Source organism: Piliocolobus tephrosceles, chromosome 5 (genome assembly GCF_002776525.5).
Source record: "Piliocolobus tephrosceles isolate RC106 chromosome 5, ASM277652v3, whole genome shotgun sequence".
Lineage (NCBI taxonomy): Eukaryota > Metazoa > Chordata > Mammalia > Primates > Cercopithecidae > Piliocolobus > Piliocolobus tephrosceles.
In genome coordinates this window covers 148,113,971-148,136,958 of record NC_045438.1, presented here as the reverse complement: position 1 = coordinate 148,136,958, position 22,988 = coordinate 148,113,971, and the positions used below count along the sequence as shown (strand labels likewise).

General features: G+C 47.5%; 1 protein-coding gene across 3 annotated transcripts in view; it reads left to right on the top strand.

Annotated features, from left to right (window-relative positions):
- The first annotated feature begins 10,401 nt into the window (after positions 1-10,401).
- E2F3 (E2F transcription factor 3) overlaps positions 10,402-22,988 on the top strand; it is a 90,259-nt gene continuing 77,672 nt past the window's right edge. The window contains exon 1 of one of the 3 annotated variants that reach the window (XM_023209764.3): positions 10,402-11,137. In XM_023209764.3, the coding sequence (XP_023065532.1) occupies positions 10,751-11,137 (387 nt within the window). In that variant the 5' untranslated portion in view covers positions 10,402-10,750. Of the gene's footprint in view, positions 11,138-11,968; positions 12,350-22,988 lie in introns of those variants that run through there. The other 2 variants (XM_023209765.3, XM_023209766.3) reach the window with 2 other exon arrangements.

Below are 22,988 nucleotides of genomic sequence, written 5' to 3'. Positions count from 1 at the left end.
ACAGGCATGCGCCACCACGTGCAGTTTTTTGTATTTTTAGTAGAGATGGGGGTTTCACCATGTTGATCAGGATGGTCTCAATTTCCGGACCTCGAGATCCACCCACCTTGGCCTCCCAAAAGGCCGGGATTACAGGCGTATTTTGTTTATTTTTTGTAGAGACAGAGCCTCACTATGTTTGCCCAGGCTGGTCTACAACTCATCTCAGGCAATCTTCCTGCCTCAGCCTCTCAAAGTGTCGGGATTATAGGTGTGAACCACCATGCCCAGCAAAATACAAAATTATTATAAGAATAAAAGAAAAGGAGCATAATGATGACTGCTAAGGTCCCAGAACAAAGGACGAGCAGACCGGACTTGCCTTGGATTCGCCAAAGGGTTCAAACCTGAAAGTTCTGCAAGAAATGCAGAGGAATAAGGTGAATTGCATCCTGAGTCTGCAATCTTCCAAAGGCAGACAATGAGGTTAAACAGCCCAGGTTCTTTGAATGAGTTTCTTGGGACTGCCGTGACAAACTACTACACACAACAGAAACATATTATTTCACAGTGATGGAGGACAAGTCCCAAATTCAGATGTCTGCAAGGTTGGTTCATTTCAACGGAGTGAGGGTCTGAGGGAGAATCTGTTCCATGTCCCTCTTCTGTTTGCTGGTGACTACCAAGTCTTTGGTGTTCTTCAGTTTGTGGACGTATCACTTCAACCTCTGCCTTTCTACTCCTTATGAGACAGTCTCACTGTCGCCCAGGCTGGAATGCAGTGGTGTGATCTCAGCTCACTGCAACCTCTGTCTCCTGGGTTCAGGTGATTCTCCTACCTCAGCTTCCCCAGTAGCTGGGTTTATAGGCTCCTGCCACCGTGCCTGGCTGTATTTTTTTGTGGGTGTGTTTTTAGTAGAGACAGGGTTTCACTCTGTTGGTCAGGCAGGTCTTGAACTTACCTCAGGTAATCCACCCACCTCAGCCTCCCAAAGTGCTGGGATTATAGGCAAGAGCCGCTGTGCCCAACCTGCCTTTCTACTCTTTTAAAGACACATGCCATTGGATTTAAGGCCCACCCTAATTTAGGATGATCACATCTTGGGATAATATTTACCTTAATTATCCCGCAAAGACCACTTTATGCAGCCGTGCTTGCAAAACTACTTTTTAACATAAGGTCAAATTCCCAGCTTATCCAGAATTGGGTCAGCTGATCTCGCTGACTTCAAAAATGAAGTGGCAGACCCTCACAGTGACTGTCTCACCTCTTAAAGATGGCAGTCTGGAATTTGATGCTTTCAGATGTGTCAACAGTTCCTTCTTTCTGGTGGATTCACAGTCTCACTCACTTCAGGACTAGAAACTGCTAAACCTTCACAGCCAGTGCTACAACTCATAAACACAGTATTAACCCAAAGACCAAGCCACAGCAAGGCTTACTGAAAAAGCAAAAGAATGCAACTTCCCCACTGTGGAAAAACACCAGACTGTGTTGCAGCTGGCTGGCTGGCTGTCTCCGGCAGCCTGCTTTTATTCCCTTATCTGGCCCCACCCACATTCTGCTGATTGGTCCATTTTACAGCGATTGGTCCATTTTACAGAGAACTGATTGGTCCATTTTACAGAGCACTGATTGGTCCGTTTTGACAGAGTGCTGATTGGTGTGTTTACAATCCTTTAACTAGACACAGAGTGCTAGACAGAAATATTCTCCAAGTCCCCACTAGGTTAGCTAGATACAGAGTACTGATTGGTGTATTTACAAACCCTGAGCTAGACGGAGTGCTGATTGTTGCATTTACAATCTTTTAGGTAGACAGAGTGCTAGACAGAAAAGTTCTCCAAGTCCCCACTAGGTTTAGCTAGATACAGAGTACTCATTGGTGCGTTTACAAACCTTGAGCTAGACACAGAGTGCTGATTGGTATATTTACAATTCCTTAGCTAGACATAAAGGTTCTCCAAGACCCTACTAGAATCAGGAGTCTAGCTGTCTTCAACTAGTAGATCCCGCACCGGTGCTGAAGGCGGAGCTGCCCGTCAGTCCAGCGCTGTGTGCCCGCACTCCTCAGCCCTTGGGCGGTTGATGGGGCCCGGTGCCACAGAGCAGGGGCCGGCGCTCATCGAGGAGGCTCAGGCCGCGCAGGAGCCCACAGCAGTGGGGGAGGCTCGGGCTTGGCGGACTGCCGGTCCCAAGCTCTACCCTGCGGGGAGGCAGTTGAGGCCCGGCGAGAATTCAAGCGCAGTGCTGGCGGGCCGGCACTGCTAGGGGACCCGGCGCACCCTCCGCGGCTGCTGGCCGCTCACTGTCCGGGGCGGCAGCGCCAGCCGGCCACCCAAAGTGCGCGGCCCACGGAGCCTACGCCTACCGGGAACTCGCGCTGGTCCATGAGTGCCTTGCGCAGCCTGGGTTCTCGCCCACGCCACTCCCTTCACACCTCCCCTCAAGCAGAGGGAGCCGACTCTAGCCTCGGCCAGCCCAGAGAGGGGCTCCCAGAGTGCCCTGGCGGGCTGAAGGGCTCCTCAAGCACCGCCAGAGCGGATGCCGAGGCCAAGGAGGTGCCAAGAGCGAGGGCTGCTAGTATATTGTCACCTCTTACCAGGATCTAGTGAACACACATTTTGGGGGAATCATCATCATTCAACCTCCTGCCTTCATCAAGACAGATTGTAAGGTAAATATGAAAGAAATTGATGAGGAGTCATAGAGTGAAAGAGACTTAAAAGACATCAACTTTTTTTTGCACTTTATTATTTATAATTAATTAATTTTTTTTTGAGAGTCTTGCTCCGTTGCCCAGGCTGGAGTGTAGTGGCATGATCTTGGCTTACTGCAATCTCTATCTCCTGGGTTCAAGCGATTCTCCTGCCTCAGCCTCCCTAGTAGGTGGGATTACAAGCGTGTGCACCACCATGCCCCGCTAATATTTATATTTTTAGTAGAGACGGGGTTTCACCATGTTGGCCAGGTTGGTCTCAAACTCCTGACCTCAAGTGATCCACCTGCTTTGGCCTCCCAAAGTGCTGGGATTACAGGTGTGAGCCACCATGCCCGGCCTAATTTTTTTATTTTTAGAAGATAAAGGGCTTCACCATATTGGCTAGGCTGGTCTCGAACTTCTCACCTCAAGTGATCCACCTGCTTTGGCCTCCCAAAGTGCTGGGATTACAGGCGTGAGCCACCGTGCCTGGCCTATTTTTAAATTTTAGAGTCGGGGGTCCGCCTGCAGGTTTGTTACATGGATATATTGCATCATGCTGAGGTTTGGGCTTCAGTTGCACCCGTCACAGAAACAGTGAACGCAGTACCCAATGGGCAGCTTTTCAACCCCGCCCCTCACTCTTTCCTACCTTTTGGAGTACTTAGTGTCTATTGTTCCCATCTTTAAGACTTAAAAGGGCAACACTAAAATCTTATTTCCTAGAGATGCATATTTGGGTGATGACACTACAGAAACACAAGGTAGTGAAAACTAAAAATGTCAGGCTAAGGCCGGGCACAGTGGCTCATGCCTGTAATCCTAGCGCTTTGGGAGGCCGAGGCGGGCGGATTGCCTGAGGTCAGGAGTTCAAGACCAGCCAGACTAAGACTGAAACCCCGTCTCTACTAAAAATACAAAAATTAGCCGGGCGTTGGTGGCACATGTCTATAGTCCCAGCTACTCCAGACTGAGATAGGAGAATTGCTTGAACCCAGGAGGCAGAGGTTGCAGTGAGCCGAGATCGCGCGACTGTACTCCAGCCTGGGCAACAGAGCGAAACTCCATCTCAAAAAAAAAGGAAAAAAAGGCTAATAGTTATTTTTGGTGTGAGGGGGAGGGGGTTGTGCTCAGGATGGGGCATGAAAAAGGGTCCTCAGGGGTGCAGGCAAAGTTCCATTTTCAGACCTGGTTGGTGGTTATAAAGGTGTTCGACTTAATAAATCATTAAGCCAAGCATCTGTTTTTTTGGTTATCTTTATATTTTATGTTACAATAAAAATCTGTTTCACAAAGGCAAGAAAACACAAACCTTTGAGATAATACCTTTTCCATCCTGTGTATTTTCTCTGAATCACAATACTTGTTAACCGAGCAAGAAGAGCTTTAGTAAAAGAGGCTATTTGCAACCACACACTACCGTCTAAATAAATGATTCTGCTAACAATGATAATCTCAGTTGCTCAAAAGATCCTGTGTACAGGCTGGGCACAGTGGCTCACGCGTGTAATCCCAGCACTTTGGGAGGCCGAGGCAGGTGGATCACGAGGTCAGCAGATCGAGACCATCCTGGCTAACACAGTGAAACCCCGTCTCTACTAAAAATACAAAAAATTAGCTGGGCATGGTGGCAGGCACCTGTAGTCCCAGTTACTCCGGAGGCTGAGACAGGAGACTGGCTTGAACCCAGGAGGCGGAGCTTGCAGTGAGCCAAGATCGCGCCACTGCACTCCAGCCTGGGCGACAGAGCAAGACACCGTATCAAAAAAAAAAAAAAAAAAAAAGGATACTATGTACAAGGGAGTTTTCTATGCCATAGCTGCCAGAGAAGTCAATGGATAGGGCAGAGACTGCTAGGTTGCAGACGGCAGTATTTCTCTTAGTGTGTTCTGTGGACCACCTGCATCAAAAATATCCTGCCTATAATGCAGATTCCTGGATCCCTACCAGAGGTTCAGATTCAGAAGACATACTTGGGAACAGTGCTCTACGCCAGAAGTTCATTCTAGATTGATGTTAAAACACAAGCTGTATCTAAACAGTACCTTCCTGATCAAAGAACTGAAGAGAAGACACTCTATACTAGTATCCACACTACTATCTATAATAACTATAATGGTCAATTTTCTAGGATAAGCACTTAGAAATTCTGTTATGAGTGTTTCATGTGGTAATGGCTTAAGGACATACTCCTTTTAAACCAGGAAGGTAAAACAGAATGTTATTTCTTTGTGGGCAACTAACTGGATTGCAATTAAAAAGCTTTAAACTCCGACACTAGTCTTCCTCAGATCCTACAATTTAAAACTGTAGGCTCTAAATCTGATGTGGCAACCAGATTTGGCTGGACTAAATTAAAGGCCCAATTTAAACTTTCGATGTTCCAAAGACCTTCTTTGCTTATGAACAGTTTCCTTAATCTCCTTAAACAATAATTTTTCCATTCTGAAATCTCAGACAACTGTTGAATAGCATTGTTTCTTGGAAGTTGTTTATGTAGATTTTATGGATGTTGGCCAAATTGTATTTCTAGATGAAAATGAAGATTTTCAGAGAAGACTGTAAAGTCAAACTCTATAGATAGTATGTATATACATATATGTACATGTATATATATAAACATTTTTGTGTATGAGTGTGTGTATGCAAAGGAATCCACAGCTCATGTTAACAGGAAGGATAAGGAGTGAGAGGGATATCAGAAAAATACATCAAAGCATTTAGGCGTGCGGGGAGGGGGCATGGGTCAGAGCAATTCTAGCTGTAGCAATGGGAGGTTATAGAAGTCCAAAGGTATACACATGACCCTGGCTCTTAGTCTCCAGTGCTCAAAGGAATTTTCTGGAGAGGCTTGTGAAAAGCAAATTTTTGGGGACTGCCTTAAAGGATTCTGATTCATTTAGTTGAAGGAATCTGCATTATTATAAGCTCCTTAGGTGAGTTTGTGTCTGCTGGTCAGCAAGTCATATGTTGGAAACTCTTTGGTAGGGTCTGTAGCTCAGGCTAGCAGTTAGTATCATTGATGTCCAGCAAGGAATGATACCTTGGCAGGAATAAAAACAAGATGGGAGCTGGGTGCAGTGGCTCATGCCCGTAATCCCAACACTTTGGGAGGCCGAGGTGGGCAGATGGCTCGAGTCCAGCAGTTCAAGATCAGCCTAGGCAACATGGCGAAACCCCATTTCTACAAAAAATACATACACACAAAAATTAGCCGGGCTTGGTGGGGTGCACCTGCAGTTGCAGCTCCTTGGGAGGCTGATGTGGGAGGATGACTTAGCCCAGGAGGTAGAGGTTGCAGTGAGCCCTGATCTCATTGCCATCGTACTCCAGCCTGGGTGACAAAGTGAGAACCTGTCTCAAAAAAACCAAGATGAGTAGGAGTTGAGAGGTTTGAAGGTTCAGGTAGGCAGGAAGACAGGCTGTGTTCATTTCGTAGGCTGCCATAAAAATTACCACAGACTAGGTGGCTTAAAACCGTAGAAATTTATTCCACTACCGTTCTGGAAGCCAGAAGTCCAAAATCAAGGTGTTGGCAGGAATCTGCTCCCTCCAGAGGCTCTAGGAGAGATTGTGTTCCTTGCCTCTCCCAGCTTCTGGTGGCTGTTGGCATTCCTTGGCTTATAGCCACTCACTTCAGTCTTTGCCTCCACCTTCACATGGCTTTTTCCTCCTCTGTGTGTGCTTCCTCTGGGTGTCCCCTCTAAGGACCTTTAGAGGATGTAGGGGCCACCCTAGATAATCCAAAATGGTCTTAGAGATCGTTACCTTAGTTACATATACAAAGACCCTTTCCCCACAAATATCACAATCACAGATTCTAGAGATTAGGATATAGATACATCTTTTGGGGTGCCACCAGTCAGTCAACCACACAGGCCTATTCTGGGAAAACTAGAAGCCTTGGGGCAGTCAGAGCAAGGGAAAGAGGGGTTGCTAGTTAGCAAGAACATCTGGTTCTAGTTCTAGAAAAATTCATCTTCAAGGGAAGGTGAGGAGGGCTCAGACTGAGGAACCAGTCAGATGCTGGTCACTAATAGATCAGCAGGTTGAAGTGGGATAGATAGTAGAGCTGACTTTATGTTATTATCCTGAGTTTCTGAGTCAGGATTCTATGATTGCAACTAACCAGGACATGACTGCACTCCTAGTATGGGACAAAGCTAAGCTGCCCTAGCAAGTGGATATCCGGGGGCTCTAGGAAGATCAGACGCTTGAGAGTCAGGTTGGACAAAGAGATGCAAAGCAGGATCACACAAGTAAGTAGATTCATAAATAACTGCCACTTATTGGGCATTTCCTATATGCCTGGCACTTTACATGTATTATTGCCTCTTTCCATCATACCCTAGCAATATGGGTGTCGAAACATGGGTCTCCATTTGACATATAAGAAAACAGATTTTTTTATTTTTATTTTTTGAGACAGAGTCATGCACTGGAATGAAGTGGCAAGGCTGGAATGAAGTGGCAAGATCATGGCTCACTGCAACCTCTGCCTCCTGAGTCCAAGCGATTCTCCTGCCTCAGCCTCCCAAGTAGCTGGGATTACAGGCACATGCCACCACGCCTAATTTTTGTATTTTTAGTAGAGATGGAGTTTCACTATGTTGGCCAGGCTGGTCTTGAACTCCTGACCTCAGATGATCTGCCCGCCTCCGCTTCCTAAAGTGCTGGAATTACAAGCTTGAGCCACTATGCCCGCCCTAATTTTTGTATTTTTAGTAGAGATGGGGTTTCACCATGTTTGCCAGGCTGGTCTCAAACTCCTGACCTCAGGTGATCTGCCCTCCTTGTCCTCCCAAAGTGCTGGGATTACAGGTGTGAGTCACCATCCCTAGCTATATAGCTGGTAAGTGGCTGAGCCAGAATTTAAACCCAGATCACTCTGACTCCAAAGCTCATTCTTTCTGCTAAAACATGCTACCTCTTCCACAAATTAATAGTCTACCTTGGATTTTAGCATCTTATCTTCCACTATCTTCTCTCTTTGAACTCTTCTCTCCACCTACTCATCCTAGAGTTCACTAGACATAAAATGTCAAAACATCTGTTTCTCTACCAAATACCCTATATTAAAAAAACTTGGGTAAGGTAGATTGATAAATATCTCAAAGCTTTCTAAAGCAGAATTGCAGGTGTGGGTCTAGAGTGTGAACACTTGCTTTCTTGTGGCTATGTCATATTTATCTTACTGCAATCACTTGTGGGGAGCTCTAGCCGGAATTCTATGCATAGTGCCAGTCCCAGGCTGGTCTCTAATCATAAGGCGCAGGTCTATAATTACTGTGTATGTTGCACCACTCTTCCCTCACAACCCCCACTACTGCCACCAAATGCATGCTGCCAGTGATGTTCTGCAGATGGTAATATCCAAGTAATGGATATTAGTTTCCTCCATAGGTATATCCATAGAGGAAAGCAACACTGATGGAACAAGAGCAGGGAAGCTGCTGGTATATTACACTTCTGGCTCATGCCCTGAGTACCACTTAATCTGCCCTAAAGATAGTGTCACTTCTGGCCAGGCACAGTGGCTCACACCTGTAATCCCAGCACTTTGTGAGGGCAAGGCAGGATCAGGAGTTCAAGACCAGCCTGGCCAACATGATGAAACCCTGTCTTTACTAAAAGTAAGAAAATTAGCTGGGCGTGGTGGCACGCACCTGCAGTCCCAGCTACTCAGGAAGCTGAGGCAGAAGAATCATTTGAACTGGGGAGGCAGAGGTTGCAGTGAGCTGAGATCACGCCATGGCACTCCAGCCTGGGCAACAGGAGTGAGACTCTGTCTCAAAAAAAGTAAGAAGATAGTGTCACTTCTACCAGTGTCAACAAATGTATGTTTAGGGCTATGGATCCTCAACTAGCCTGAATGTAAGACTAAAATATTCCTGAGCCTGGTGCAAGGTTTAATGGAACTTTTAACTCATCTGTTTCAGAAAAGGTAATAAGGCTAAATTATTAAGGAGTCCTAGCCTGAGCTGACACATCTTGTCAGGTGTTTCATAGCACTCTGAGTAGGAGTTTTGGGAAATTAATAATAATGAAAATCTTGTGGAAGGGCTCAAGGTGTTGCAATCCTCATCACCTATGAGCACCAATTTGCAGCTGTTTTGCACATAACTATAAATTATGACCTAGTGTCTACATATATACCTTTCCCCACATTCCTGCAGGGGTCTCTTTTCCTGCTCAGTCTCAGGAGCAAGCTTTAATTTTTTTTTTTTTTTTTTGAGACGGAGTCTTGCTCTGTCGCCCAGGCTGGAGTGCAGCCGCCGGATCTCAGCTCACTGCAAGCTCCGCCTCCCGGGTTTACGCCATTCTCCTGCCTCAGCCTCCCGAGTAGCTGGGACTACAGACGCCCGCCACCTCGCCCGGCTAGTTTTTTGTATTTTTTTTTTTTTTAGTAGAGACGGGGTTTCACCGTGTTAGCCGGGATGGTCTCGATCTCCTGACCTCGTGATCCGCCCGTCTCGGCTTCCCAAAGTGCTGGGATTACAGGCTTGAGCCACCGCGCCCGGCCGCAAGCTTTAATTTTAAGACCCTTGAATACTTGAACAAATTCACGAGTCAGTTTGACAATCATTTTATATTTTTCTAGTTTACTTAAAACTAGATAATTTCTAGTTTACTTAAAAACAACAACAACACTATTTTAAAAATACTTTGAGGTAGGTTTGAGTCGTGTTTGCTTCCAGTCAGAGAACTTCTTACAAAACTGAAGATACAAAGTGCTGATGCCCGGGCGTGCCAGCGTTCGTTGGGGGCACGACGTCATCGTGGGAAGCGTGTACTTTTTCGGATTACTGCTGGCGGATTAGAAACCCGCAGATCAGTTCTAGGTTAGCCCTGATTAACTGCCCTGGGTGTTTCTGGGCCAGAGGGAATATCTGCCGGACTCAAACCAATACTCGTCGTAAGACAAAAGAGTTAATTTGTACTTTACCCCTATCCAGGCTAATAATGAAGGTACCCGGAATGATCTGGAATGTTAACTGGTGCCCGCAATCGCGTCTGTTGAACCTTCTGCCCCCATGATTCTGTCTGCCCACATGCTTCTGTCTATCAGCCCCGGCCTCGGGATCAGCTCTGTCATTGGTTGGATTTCAGGAAGGGAGAAGCCCACGATTTAAAGGGCTCCTTTTCCACCTGCCAGGCATCGTCCACATGGTCCAACTTGCCTTTGGCACATATTTGGAAGAATCTCCTGCTGCTGTTCGTATATTGCACTGACTGGTCAAAGGAAAGAGAGTGTTCCCTTAGTCACCTTGACAATTTCCAAAAGCGAAACTTGCGCTCTAGACTAGATCTACACTGAGTCTGCGGGACGCGGAGTCCCTGCCCAGGTCAGTAGCGCCAGCCCGGCGGGGGGGCGGGGACAGGGGCGGAGCCTAGGCCAGGCGTGGTCTTCCGTGGGAGAAAAGGAAAGTCTTTGCCCCACCCCCTAAAAACTGCTCCTCTCTCAGCCAATCAAGGAGACCTATGCAAATAGGGTCCCTGTCGCCCCGGCAACCATGATGCACGGCAGCCAATGGAAACCAGCAAATCGCGGCCCTGCTCCACGATTGGGACTGAAGTAAGGAGCTAGAGGCCCAATGGGCTGTGGGAACGGTCCTCGGCGGGTTGAGGGGCGGGGATATGCAAATATGGTTTGAAAAGCCGGCGGGAAATCCGAGTTTCGCGGGAGGACCTTGGCGCGTAAACCGTATCCCTTCATTCATTGTCAGCAGCAGCTTCCTGGAGCCATTTTTCAGCTGCCGGTCGCAGCACCCGGGCTGCCGCCGCCGCCTCGCAATCCGTTGCATCGGCCGCCCCCGACGCCTCCATCCCCGCTTGGGGCCCGATATCCGTGCGGCCGGGACCCTCCTCTCTCCAGAACCCCGATTATTTTTGGCCCCCGGGGCCTGTGCGGTGCGGAAAAATAAAAAGAAAAGAGAGAGAGAGGGCTCGGAAGCGCCGGGCGGGGAGGAGAGAAGGAGGAGAGACTTGGAAACTCCGACTGCAAATAATAAAGAAATTGAAAACAATACATTAATATACCATAACACTAAAAAGAGCAGGAGCGAGAGATGAGAAAGGGGATCCAGCCCGCTCTGGAGCAGTACCTGGTGACCGCCGGGGGTGGGGAGGGGGCGGCTGTCGTCGCCGCCGCCGCTGCAGCCTCCATGGACAAAAGGGCACTGCTAGCCAGCCCCGGCTTCGCCGCCGCCGCTGCCGCCGCCCCGGGCGCGTACATCCAGATCCTCACCACGAACACTTCCACCACCTCCTGTTCCTCCTCCCTCCAAAGCGGCGCCGTAGCCGCCGGCCCCCTCCTCCCCAGTGCCCCCGGCGCGGAGCAGACCGCCGGCAGCCTCCTGTACACCACGCCGCACGGACCCTCCAGCAGAGCCGGGCTGCTGCAGCAGCCACCAGCCCTGGGACGCGGCGGCAGCGGCGGCGGCGGCGGCCCTCCGGTAATACCCTCCCTCCCCACCGTCCCCAGCCCTGGCGGGAGGTGGGCTCGCACCGCGCGGGGTCGTGGGCGCGCTGCGGGCCGCTCAGGGAGGGCAGTGGGCCGAGCATCGTGGGCCTTGGGGGCTGCCCCTCCAACGAGGGTTCATTGTTAGACCTGAGGGCTCTCCCCGGCGCCAGGAGGATCGGGGGGCTCGGCCAGGCGCGCGGGGCGGCGGGGATTGCCTTGGCGCGAACCACATCAAACACTCCAAAACTTTTCGCGGCCCCCCCCCCACTTCTTTTCCTGCACTTTTCCCTACCCCCACTCTCCCTTCCCCTCCAACCCGAAGCTTCCTCTTTCTCGGGCGTAGGAAGGGGTCACGCCCCGGATGGAGAAGGGGGTGGGGGAGGGAGCAGTGAACTGGGGTGTGGGGGGCTCTGAAGGCTGGAAACCGGGGGACTGTTGGGGTGCTCGCCCCCAGTCTGCCTTGAAGGCTGGTTGGCGGCCGGGGGTCCCTGCGGCGTGCTCGGAGCGCAGGGGATCGGCGGGGCTGCGCTTGACACATTTTAGGATCTGTAACTCCCGGCAACAAAGGGGCTGGGGGAGGTGGAGGGGAGTCGGGCGTGGGGGAGGTGGGGCTGGAAGCCGGGTGCGGACTGGGGCGTGGGCTGTCTGGGGTGAGGGGCTCGCCGGCTGGCGCTCCGGCCTGGGCGCATCCTGGTGGTGGCAGCGGCGGCGTCCGCGTGGCCCGAGCGCCCAGGCCTTCCTCGCCGGGCCCCGGGCCTGCCCTTGACCCGCCTCTCCCCTTGCCCCTTCCTTCCCCGCCCTGTCCCCCTCTCCGCCCCCCGGCGACGGAGGGCGGGGGCAGCCGGGTTCCCGTCCCGCCGCCTGGGTCTGTCCCTCTCTCCGGGACCCGCCGGTGACGTTTCGCACACGTGCGCGCAGGACGCGCCTGTGACTGGGGAGGAGGCGGCGGCGGGAGGGGGCGCTGGAGGGGGAGAGGGGGGCACCCACTTCCTCCTGCTCGCCGGCTCCCAGGCCTGGGACGGTCCCGGCGCCCTCGCACCCGCCCCCGGCACCGCCACCCTCCCTCTCCTCTCCCCACCCCCCCACCGGCGCCCGCCCTCGCCCTGCGCCGCCGGTCTGTTCGGCCCTCCGGGCCCCCTCTCCAGCCGGCCCCCCACCTCCCCCCGGAGCCAGGCTGGTTTCGGAAATGCCCTTACAGCAGCAGGTTAGTGACCGGGACGGCTCGGGGGCCGCCGACGCCGCGGGGGCACCGGATTCTGTTGGGGGCTGAAGCGGTGAGGGTAGGCGGTTGAGCGGGGTTTTGGAGTGGGAACGGGGGGTTGGGTGCTCGAGGGAAATGAGTAAGCAAGAAAAATCTAACTAAGTAAATGCCCCGGCCTCTGGTTCTAGGAACCTCGGGGCGGGAGTGTCTGCCCCAGGGGGTGGGTATGGTGTTTACGTGGATTTTTTTTCTAGGGGGCGGATGGATGGGCGATAGAAAACCGGCGGGGGCTTCTCGCCAATGGCCGAGTTGAGCTCTGTTTTCTGTCTTCCTTCCCTTGTGCTGGAGGGGGAGGGGGGCGGGTCAGAGGGTAGGGTGTCTGTAGGATTCCCAGGCCACCCGCCACCCCCTCCCTTTGTCCCTGTAATTTATAAAGCGCCTTTGAGAGATGATTTAGGTCAGTATGCGGCTTCTCTTTTTGTTGGTACTAGAAAGAAGTGTGGCCCGGAGGTCTCCCCTTTCTCCTTTTCTCTCCTTCATTCCCTTCCTCCATGCCTCCGGGTCTTCACCTCGTGGTGAGGCTTGGCCTCCACGGGGCTAGAACCGAACCAGACTCAGATCCATGGTAGTCTGATCATACCAGGCGTGGACCTCACCTTGTCTCAGCTCCAAATGGGTTTAATTTTTGGAGAATCAAGATTTTGCGGGAGTCTTTAAGAAAGTCAGCACATAGGCAGCACTTTGGGAAATGGGATGGGTTTGGGAATAATGAGGCGTTTTTTATTTCTTTCGTGTTCCCAATTTCTCCCCGGGTTCGGTCTTAACTGCTTTCCAGCCCCAGAGATACTTGCTGGGCATGTGTGATGTAGTCTTAGTCAAAGAAGCTCATCGTTTTTTTAGTGACTAGGGTCTGCCAGCAGGGGGGAAACGGAGCACAGTACCTGCTTACACATAACAGTAGCCAGTGTGCTGGGTTTTCAGTCACAAGAATATTCCATGCTTTTATTAGCTTCAGATACTCTTACTGACTTGACCTAAGCATGTTTGGACATATTTTAAGCATATTTGACCCCTGCAAAGTTCTGTTACTATTTCATAAACCTAACCTTAAACAACCGGCTAATTGACATACTTCTTGGATTAGATTCACAGATTTATGGGGGGTAGTTTTGATAATGGGAAATTATGAGACCTTCAAGTTACTTTTTAAAAAATTTTAACAGTGCTTGTTGGGCCAGGTCCCTCAGACTATTTTTCAAGCCAAGTTTATTATATATAGTTCATTGTGTTTAAGTATTTAAAATATACTAAATTACCCTCACCATCTTCCAAGTTATTTCAAAATTTTATTCTCCTTGACATGAAATTATTATTCCAGGAATAATAATATCCTTTTGAGTTTATGTGTACACAAAAGGCTTTTCATTACAGGAATATAAATGTTATTCATATACATATTCAGAAGCTTTTTTTAATATAAGATTGCAATGTATGCTGAATCATTGGTTATCTACACTTTTTTTTGAGACGGAGTCTTATTCTGTCGCCCAGGCTGGAGTGCAATGGTGCGATGTCGGCTCACTGCAACCTCCGCCTCCCGAGTTCAAGCATTCTCCTGCCTCAGCCTCCTGAGTAGCTGGTATTATAGGCATGAGCCACCACGCCCGGCCAGTTAATCTAAACTTTTAAGAGCTATTTCTTCTGGCCGGGCGCGGTGGCTCATGCCTGTAATCCCAGTACTTTGGGAAGCCAAGGCGGGCGGACCACGAGGTCAAGAGACCCAGACCATCCTGGCCAACATGGTGAAACCCCGTCTCTACTAAAAATACAAAAATTAGCTGGGCGTGGTGGTGCGTGCCTGTAATCCCAGCTACTCAGGAGGCTGAGGCAGGAAAATCACTTGACCCAGGGAGGCGGAGGTTGCTGTGAGCTGAGATCCCGACACTGCACTCCAGCCTGGCGGCAGAGGGAGACTCTGTCTCAAAAAAAAAGAGCTATTTCTTCTGGAAGGGTGTAGGAAATTTATCTAGTCAATGCATACAAAGTTCTAAGCACTGAATATAAAGTTTGATTTATTGTTTTATCGAAATTATATTAGACTTCCATGCAAGTCTTCGGATTTTGAATTTTGTTGATACTCTTTCCCTAAGCAGGAACGACAGGATGGGGAAGGCTAAGTGATTGGCTGAACAAAGACCACCTAAACACTCTGTGTCCAAGAAGAGGTTGGAAAGTCTTCAGGTGGCCAGAGTTGCAGACCTATCTGGTTCTGATCCCAAGTTCTGTCTCAAGAATATCTAAGGACTTAACCAGAAGCAACTTCTACACCTTTTTTTCAATGGGGGGAAAAATATGAGTACTACCTTACCAGCTGTAAAGCATCTATTATTTACAAAATGTGCGTTCATTGGCATATAACTTAATCTCAACTCAGTTTCTTCCTCTGTAACTTAGGGACAATAACAGTATCACCTTTAAGGTTCTTTTGAAGAGTTAAATGTGATAATGCATGTGAAATACTTAGCACAGTGCCTGACAAAAAGTAGACACCCAGTACAATTCATATTTATTATACAAATGTTAATTTTTTTCTGACTTAGTGAAATAGTGTAAGGCCAGGTGCACATTGTCCCTTTGTTTACATATATGAACAGAACTGTTAAAAGCCTTTAAGTGATAGGTAATTAATTATTTATACCGAATTAATTTGGGCTTTTAAATATATAAAACATGGCCATCCTAGGGACAAAATCGGGACATTTAAGTAAGACACGCCTATACAGAGATAGTGGTGTTGAACTGCCAAGCATATGCCTTGAACTGTGACAAGGCCACGTCATCTTCACTTTTTTCCTGAGTTCCACTCTGTCCATGCTTCCACAGACCTGCCAACTTTTGGATGCAGTTTATGCTTAGCGGCTTTTGTTAGACCTGAACTCTCAATCTTCACCATGTCAGAGACATGCATTAGATAAATTCCATCTTAGTTGGTGAACTGTTGGAAATGTAAGAACTACAGAGAAACCGTAGTCAGAAGTGCTACTCAATGGAGCAGACAAGGCTCCATCATTTTCTGCTGCTGCTTCTAAAAAGCAGCTGAAATTATTTTCTTCTAGAAAATTTGGGATTTAATAATGCAAGAGACTATGTCCTGTCACAGTCATAGCAACCTACTGATTATACTTTGGGAAACAGCCCTCAATGCTTGAAATTTTCATCTAAGAATGGAGGAACCATAGGTGCTATTTCAGCAGGGTCTCTTTTCCTGTACAATTATAAAAAGAAAAGTGCCAGGTTCCTGTGGTCCTATACTCAATAATCTTGCTTCTGCTGAGATATATGGTTGATGCCAAGTTTAAGCTGGGAGACAATTTTTAGTCACTACATACCCCAAAATGGAAGTTTTAATATAATGCAGTGCCCAGACTTGGGCAGTGCAAGTAGCTCCACTGTAATCAGTACCAAGGGCGCCACTCTAATCATCCTCTGAAACAAAGCACCCTTAAATATGGCACTGTGGGCTGAAGAACTCCACCTTGTGAACAGGAAAGGATGTTTTGTTTTTCTATAAATCACTACCTTGTGTATTACTTGGAAGAGTAGATTCTGAAATTAATGTTGTACCGTGTAAAGCTAACTTGCAAACAGAAAATAATACTCTAAGCCTAGACATGCATAAATAACAATACCCGGAGATTGAAAGATGGGGTGAAAGCTTTTATTGTGGTTTCTCAGAAATATATAAAGCAGTAGTTTTCCTTTAACTCTTCTGTCTTTAATGCTATCTGCAAAGATATATCATCCATACCTTTAACCTCTTTCCTAGGGACTTGGACCCATTTGGCAAATAGCTTCAAGTACTCATAGTTAATTTTCTGACTGGTTTTCCTAATTTAACCTGATTTTACAAATACTCCATTTGTAGGACCAGTTTACATCCACTTTCCCAAGCTAGCCAACTTCGATTCCCTTTTTAACCATTTACTTCCTGCTAACAGCTTTAACTAGGATGAGTGAAAATCAGTTGCCTATGCTCACCAGGTCGCTGATAGATTCCCATGCTGAAATGGTACAAGGTAAAGAAGGTAGATTTCAAAATTTTGTTTTTTAAAGAGGGGGATCTTCCCTGAATTCTTTGAGGTATAAGTACGTGGTTTAATGCGTATTTTCATTCTTGTTAGCAGTTTAAAAATAATATTTCAGGGACTGTATTTACAATTGCTAAAAAGCATTTTTTCTACTAATCATTTTTCATGGGACTTACAATGGAAGATAACTGGGAAAGCAGTAAATATAGGAAACCACTAATAGTGTCTCCTTCCTACCCTGACCCGCTCTTCGGCTTCAAAAAGTGATGAGGAAAATGTATCTTTCACAAAGAAAAGTTATACCACAGAAGGTACTGAAAAGCAACAACTGCCCTTGGGGACAGGAAACTTGCAGAGTGAGGATTATTATAGAGGGATAACATACCGAGTTTTTATTTCAGTAAGAGGGAAATTGGTTTATATTCTGTTCACACTTGTTTCAAACCCTCTCCTCTAAAAACAATGTGTTTTTGGAATTCAAGGAATGTACATTACAAGAATACATTCTTTCCCCAACCGTAACTGGGGGTCAGTCTTATGGCCACCATATTTGTCTACAATATAACTTTTAAAAAATATAATTTTGCCCTCAAATACTCTCATATCCAATGCAATATAACTGAAGGAGAAGTGATAAAGGCCACTGGTTGCCAGATTGTATCACAAAGCCAGATGCACTTTGCTTTAATGAAGAATCTGAGTGATGCAGGCCCCCACTTAGCTCTGTAAACTAAGGCAGGAGTTTATGTCAGCTCGAGGTAGAAAGCGGTGAGAACTGGCAGCTGGTGGAGTAGGAAGGGGTAAGAAGAATAAAAAATAACTGACTTCAGTCTGCTTTCCATTACTGTAGCCCAGCTCTCTGGGGCCATTTGTATGGTTTAGACAACATTCTTAGAACTTGACAGCCCATGAGAATGATACTTTAGGTTGGCATGGGCAATAGTTGGTACTTACACTGGTCTTGGAATCATAATGTTTGAGACGTGTAAGGCAAAAGAGTCCTCATCTGTCCAATCCCCTTCATGTTGCAGGTGAGGAAATTCAGGCCCCGCACTGTTAAATTACTTGCCCAAGGTCACAGGTCTTTGCTAGTGGCAAAGCCAAAACCGAAACTGGAGACTCTTGAATTCTTAGAAACCTCATTCACCAAGAGAAGGTTAACTGTGTCTCATGAGCCCTATATGAGAAAATTGGGGTGTGTAGAACACAGTTTAGATTTCCTTCAGGAGTGGTTACCTTTTTTAAAAATGTGCACCTAAAGAAGTGTCCTTTAAACAGTTGGCTGTGGGGGTAATGACTTATTCCCAAAGATACAAAATAAGCAAGGCTACTTTGGATGTTAAATGAAAGGGAATTCTTTAAAAAAGGAAAGAATGACTCCTCAAAACATGATAGTAGTATTTTTTAAAGATTTATTTAATATTTGCTAATTTGTCTTCTGTGATTATATCCTGTTGCTCAAAAAGTGACACATGCTCCATAGAGAATAGAATCTAAAAGGATTTTTGAGACTGTCTTGGGGAGAAGGACACACAGTGCCCCTCTGGTAGTAACAGGGTTTTGTCCTGGGCCACCCACATCCTGAGTGATTGTTATGCTTTCAGAGGTCCCCAGCCCTTGCCCAGTAACATTGAACAAGGTGTTCTTCCTCTGTGGTTAGCTCCAAGATTTCTGGTTTAGCAAAGTGGCTAATCAGTTAACTCTTTAAGAGGAAACTGTCATTCCTTTAGCCAAAGCTAATTTCCTTAAAATGCCTTCTTTTCCTTTTTGGAACTGAGAAAGCTTAAAAATAGAATTGCTTCAAGCCCTGAGGCCTGAAAGTGAAACATAATCTAACGTGGCTGTAGTGCACTGACTCGTTAGGGGCAGCGATATATGGCTTATCTGTAATCCACAAACCAGAAAGGTGCCCAGTGTAGATACGGTCTGACAGCCAGTGAACATTAAGTACCAACTGATGAGAGTAGTGATCAGTGAAGCTCATTTCCTCTGGAAAGTTTTTTGGCAAGTAGAGTTTGTCTTAGAGAGTGGAGGATTTGAATGCCTCTTGACTTTGTGCTGAGGAGAACTTCTGTCTGCTCTAGTTTTTATGATCCTGACGGGTGGTAGCTTTGGACTCTGAGAATAATGGGCAGTGAACTCAGGGTCTATATATTTCGTTCCACTCTGCTCTTCCCCATTTCTGATGCTTTGGGGGCTCCACTTCTGATACATAACCAGACCAGCATCCCTGAGGCCCACACTATCTCCTGTGTGCCTTTCTGCATCTGGCAGTCCCTTGGAGAGAAGGAGGCTCATGTGTTTATAACCTGCACCCTGTCCTAAACGGCATAGTGAGGGGCAGCTCAGTATAAGGTCAGGCCACTTAGCCTGGAGCCAGAGTGCCTGTGTTCTTGTTCTGGCTCTGCTCACTAACCCTGTGACTTTGGGCAAGAAACTTGGCCTCTATGTTTTCATTTCCTCATCTGTAAATTGGGAACAATGATAGTACGTACCTTATGGGGTTAGGAAGTTGCGATGAGTTCTTATCTGTAAAGTGCTTAGACCAGTGTCTGGCACGTAAGACGGATTATGTGTTAAGTAGAAACATGGTAGAATTGCCCTTCTCTTCCACAGCCATCTCATGGGTGGTCCTTTTGTGATCTATTTTCTTGGTTTGTTTTTGTTTTGAGACCAAGTCTCATTCTGTTGCCCAGACTGGACTGTAATGGTGCATTCTTGGCTCACTGCAACCTCTGCCTCCTGGGTTCAAGCAATTCTCCTGCCTCAGCCTCCCCCGTAACTGGGATTACAGGTGCACGCCACCACACCTGGCTGATTTTTTTGTATTTTTAGTAGAGACAGGGTTTCACCATGTTGGTCAGGCTGGTCTCGAACTACTGACCTCAGGTGATGTGCCCGCATCGGCCTCACAAAATGCTGGGATTACAGGCATGAGCTACTGTTACCGGCCTGATCTGTTTTCTTAACTAGCCCTTAGTGTTCATTTCACCCTATTGCACCTCTCTAAAAATGGTGATGATGGGAAGGGGAAGTAAACCGTGGAATGGCTCTCGCCTAATGTAGTCTTTAGGGTCTACGGTGTTTGTATTTCTTTATAAGCTGCCCATTGACTTGGGAGAAAGAACAGAAGAATAAGCTTCTTGTAGTAGTACTATCAGTAGTGATAGTGTCATGAATAAAACCTTTATTTCTGTGATTAAATGTTTTTATAAAGTGGCACTATTAGCATGAATGACACGATTAACATAATTTCACTCCTGTACAGTAAACCATGGCTTAAGACTGAATGGCAAGAATCAGGGTGTCTGAGCTCCTGGGCCCTGCCAGACTCGGAGCCCCTGCCAGTGTGTGTATATCGAGGCAAGGTGGGGGTTGTCTCGCTCTCCAGAGACAATGGAACCTGCCTCTGGGCTACTCCCTTTTCCCTTCTCATCTCCTCACCCCTCCTTTTTTGTGTTACATCTGTTCCTTCCCCTTCGCCTTGCCCTCTGCCTGGCTCTTAGAAGGAAGCGGACTTGCTGCCTTCAGTGGCTGCTTCCCGGACTTACCAAATTAATTACCACCTTTTCCTGGCATCAAGGGATGGTGAAATCTTGCCTTTGCTGTCTTGCTTCCCATTCCTCCGCGACGGTGTGGTGCTGCAGGCCCTGCAGGTTTCCCTCTGGTGTGTTTGCTTGTGGCTTCTCCCTCTCCACCTTACTCCTTTTGTTGCCCTCCTCCCACTGGCCCATCGAGGCCCACATCAAGGGAAGGCATAGGCATAGCCTCTCCCAGTTTCCCAGGGGCTTGGGCCTCTCCCTTCCCTTGGGTTACTGCTTCTTTCCTGTAGCACCTCGTATCCTAATCTTGCATGTTCGTGACTAACTCCTCCTCTAAACCTGTAAGCTCCAAGAAATCGGTCTGGCTTGCTTTTTCATCATGTGGTCCCTGCCGTGCTGGCTGCACTATAGACTCAGCTACCTGAGAAGAGGCATTTTCGTTAGACACCTTCCATGTGCTTGGCACCCCATTAGTCTTGTTGGGGATACAAAAGAAGTATGAGGTGTGATCCACCCACTCTTGAGTTTACAGTCTGTTGAGGAGACAAGCTTTAAACACAAGTTGATCTGCAAGCAAGACTAAACAGGCGGTAGGGAGAAAACAAGACTCATCTAGTCCTTAGTTGTATGGTGTTGACAGGAAGCGCCAGAGGAACAGGTGAGAGTCACCAGACTCCAGCTGGGCCGTGAGATAGGGAGGCCACGGCTGCCATGGTTATCAATCTGGAGCACATTAGGGCGCACATTTGAATCTCCCAGGGTGCTTTTTAAACATACTGATACCTAGGCCCCACCCAGACTAATCAGAATATCTGGGCGTGAGATTAAGACATGGGTTTTTTTTTTTTTTTTTTTTAATGTGCTCAGTTAGAACCTCCGGGCTCAGTGGAAAGGGAAGATTGGGGAGGCCCTTCCTGGCAGGGAGACATAAGTCAAAGGCAGGCAGGCAGAAATACTGGCGTCAGGAGGTAGCATTTGGACTAGAGTTGTCAGTATGGGGAGATAACAGGACCGAAGGTTGGATGTGTTGGCAAAACTGATCTAGAATTGGAGTTGCCTTCCTGCACAGACTGGGCAGGGAGTAAACTGGAGGTGGGAAGTTTGAGTGGCATGGGGGTTGTTCACGAACAAAGAAGAAACATACTATCAACATGGGGCCTTGGGACCTGGTCACAGGCAGTGGCTGCCAGAGGGGATGGCAGGCCCTGTGTTTCGCCAGGTCTTCCACCTTCTCAAAATGCCAAAAATCTACCAGTTTTAAAATGTTGGCTCAATTTAAAAGGAAATTGCACAGGCCAAACAAAATAGGTCTCTGGGCCAGATTTGGCTTAAGGGCTACCACTCAGCAGTCTCTGGTCTATGGGATAATAATAGCTAATGTTTATCGAGTGCCCGCATGTATCGAGGGCACGAAACTAAGTGCTTTACTCGCATTAGCACATTATCCACATAACAACCTATGAAGTGAGTAGTATTATTATCCTTGTTCTACACAGGGAGACAGACAGCCAGGGGTTAATGGCCTGGCTTAGGGCCCCAGTAACAAGTGGGGCAACTGAAATTAAACCCAAGGAGCCTGGCTTCACAGTCTCAGCTTATTCCTGGTATTTATCCTCTGTGGTCTCTGGCATTGTATTAAGTAGTAAAAACCCAAGATACCTGTCAAAAAGAAATAATCCAGTGTTTTCCAAGTTTACCTGATTGCCTGTAGCACTTCTTTCAGATTCAGATTCCCAGGCTCATCCTCAGTCAGAGAAGCACTAAGATCTTCTGATGAAACATTCTGGAAGCACTGCTAGTTGAGCACTGGGAAAAGTTATTGAATCTAGATTGACCAGGTGAAGGCAGGAGCCTTCTGCGGCATCCATTCACATTATGCTCATCTCAGCTCTTCCTCGGTTGAAAAGACCCCAGGGTCCCAAGCTTCATGTTCTTGTGGTTCCAAAACTTGTGGACTCTCAGGTTGCAGCCCAGGTAAAACATACAAAGATGGGTCACCCAAAACTTAAAAGATGTGAAACAAGAAGTGGCTTCTTGGATTCTCAAGCAGTTGAGAATCCAAGCTCAGGAGGTCAAAGTGGGCTCGGTGGCTACACGCCAGGCACCAGCACCAGCTGGGTACCCTTGAGTGGTTTTTCTGCCTTTACAGTAGGAAGACTTTTCATTCTGTCTTGTCTGGACCTGCCTGGAACACAGGTAACCAAGTGGATAGAGCCAGAAATGTGAATAAGAGGACCAGAGCACACCATTTAGAGTATGGCGCTTTTGAGTTGATGAGTCTGGAAGCAGGATGGCAATATGATGGTGTGAAAAGGCGGGTGGAAGTGAAGGGCAGGTTAAGGGAGAAAAGAAATACAAGACCTTTGACTCCCAAATATTTAACTCCAGGGGCTGGAATAATGGGTGAGGCCAAGCTTCTCCTCTGTCTGGGGTGTCCACCTTGTGGAAGGCATGATTAGTTGGAATGGACGGGGTGGTTGTGAGTGACTCCGTGGGCCATCCTGTTTTCTAAGGGGCTGAGTCTGAGCACTGGAAATGGGACTTTGGCATAGAGGTTATAGTGGAAGTCTTGATGAACAATAGCAGGCCAAGACCTGGTCTCCCTAGCTTACAAATAAATTTAACATGGTGCCACAAAAACCTTTCATCATTTTCACTTCTTCCTCTGTAATATGAAAACGAGACAAATTCATCAGGTTGATTTTTGGGGATCAATACTGTCAGGGCTCGCAGAGACGAGCCATCAGATGTTATTTATTACATGCTTTACCCCGTCTCCTAGCTGCTGTGAGAAAGCCCACAGTTTGCAACCTCACAAAGCAAAGAGCCAGCTGGAAAGTACTGTGCATCCAGAAAGGTCACATAGTCATGTCCTGAACCAAGATAGCTCTTTTTGCCATGATGTCCTACACTGTCTTGAGTTTTCTGATTTTAAAAAAAAAATTTTTTTTTTTTAAATTTATTTTCTTAAGCTCTAGCATCCTAAAGTTTAAACATATGAACCTTTGAATA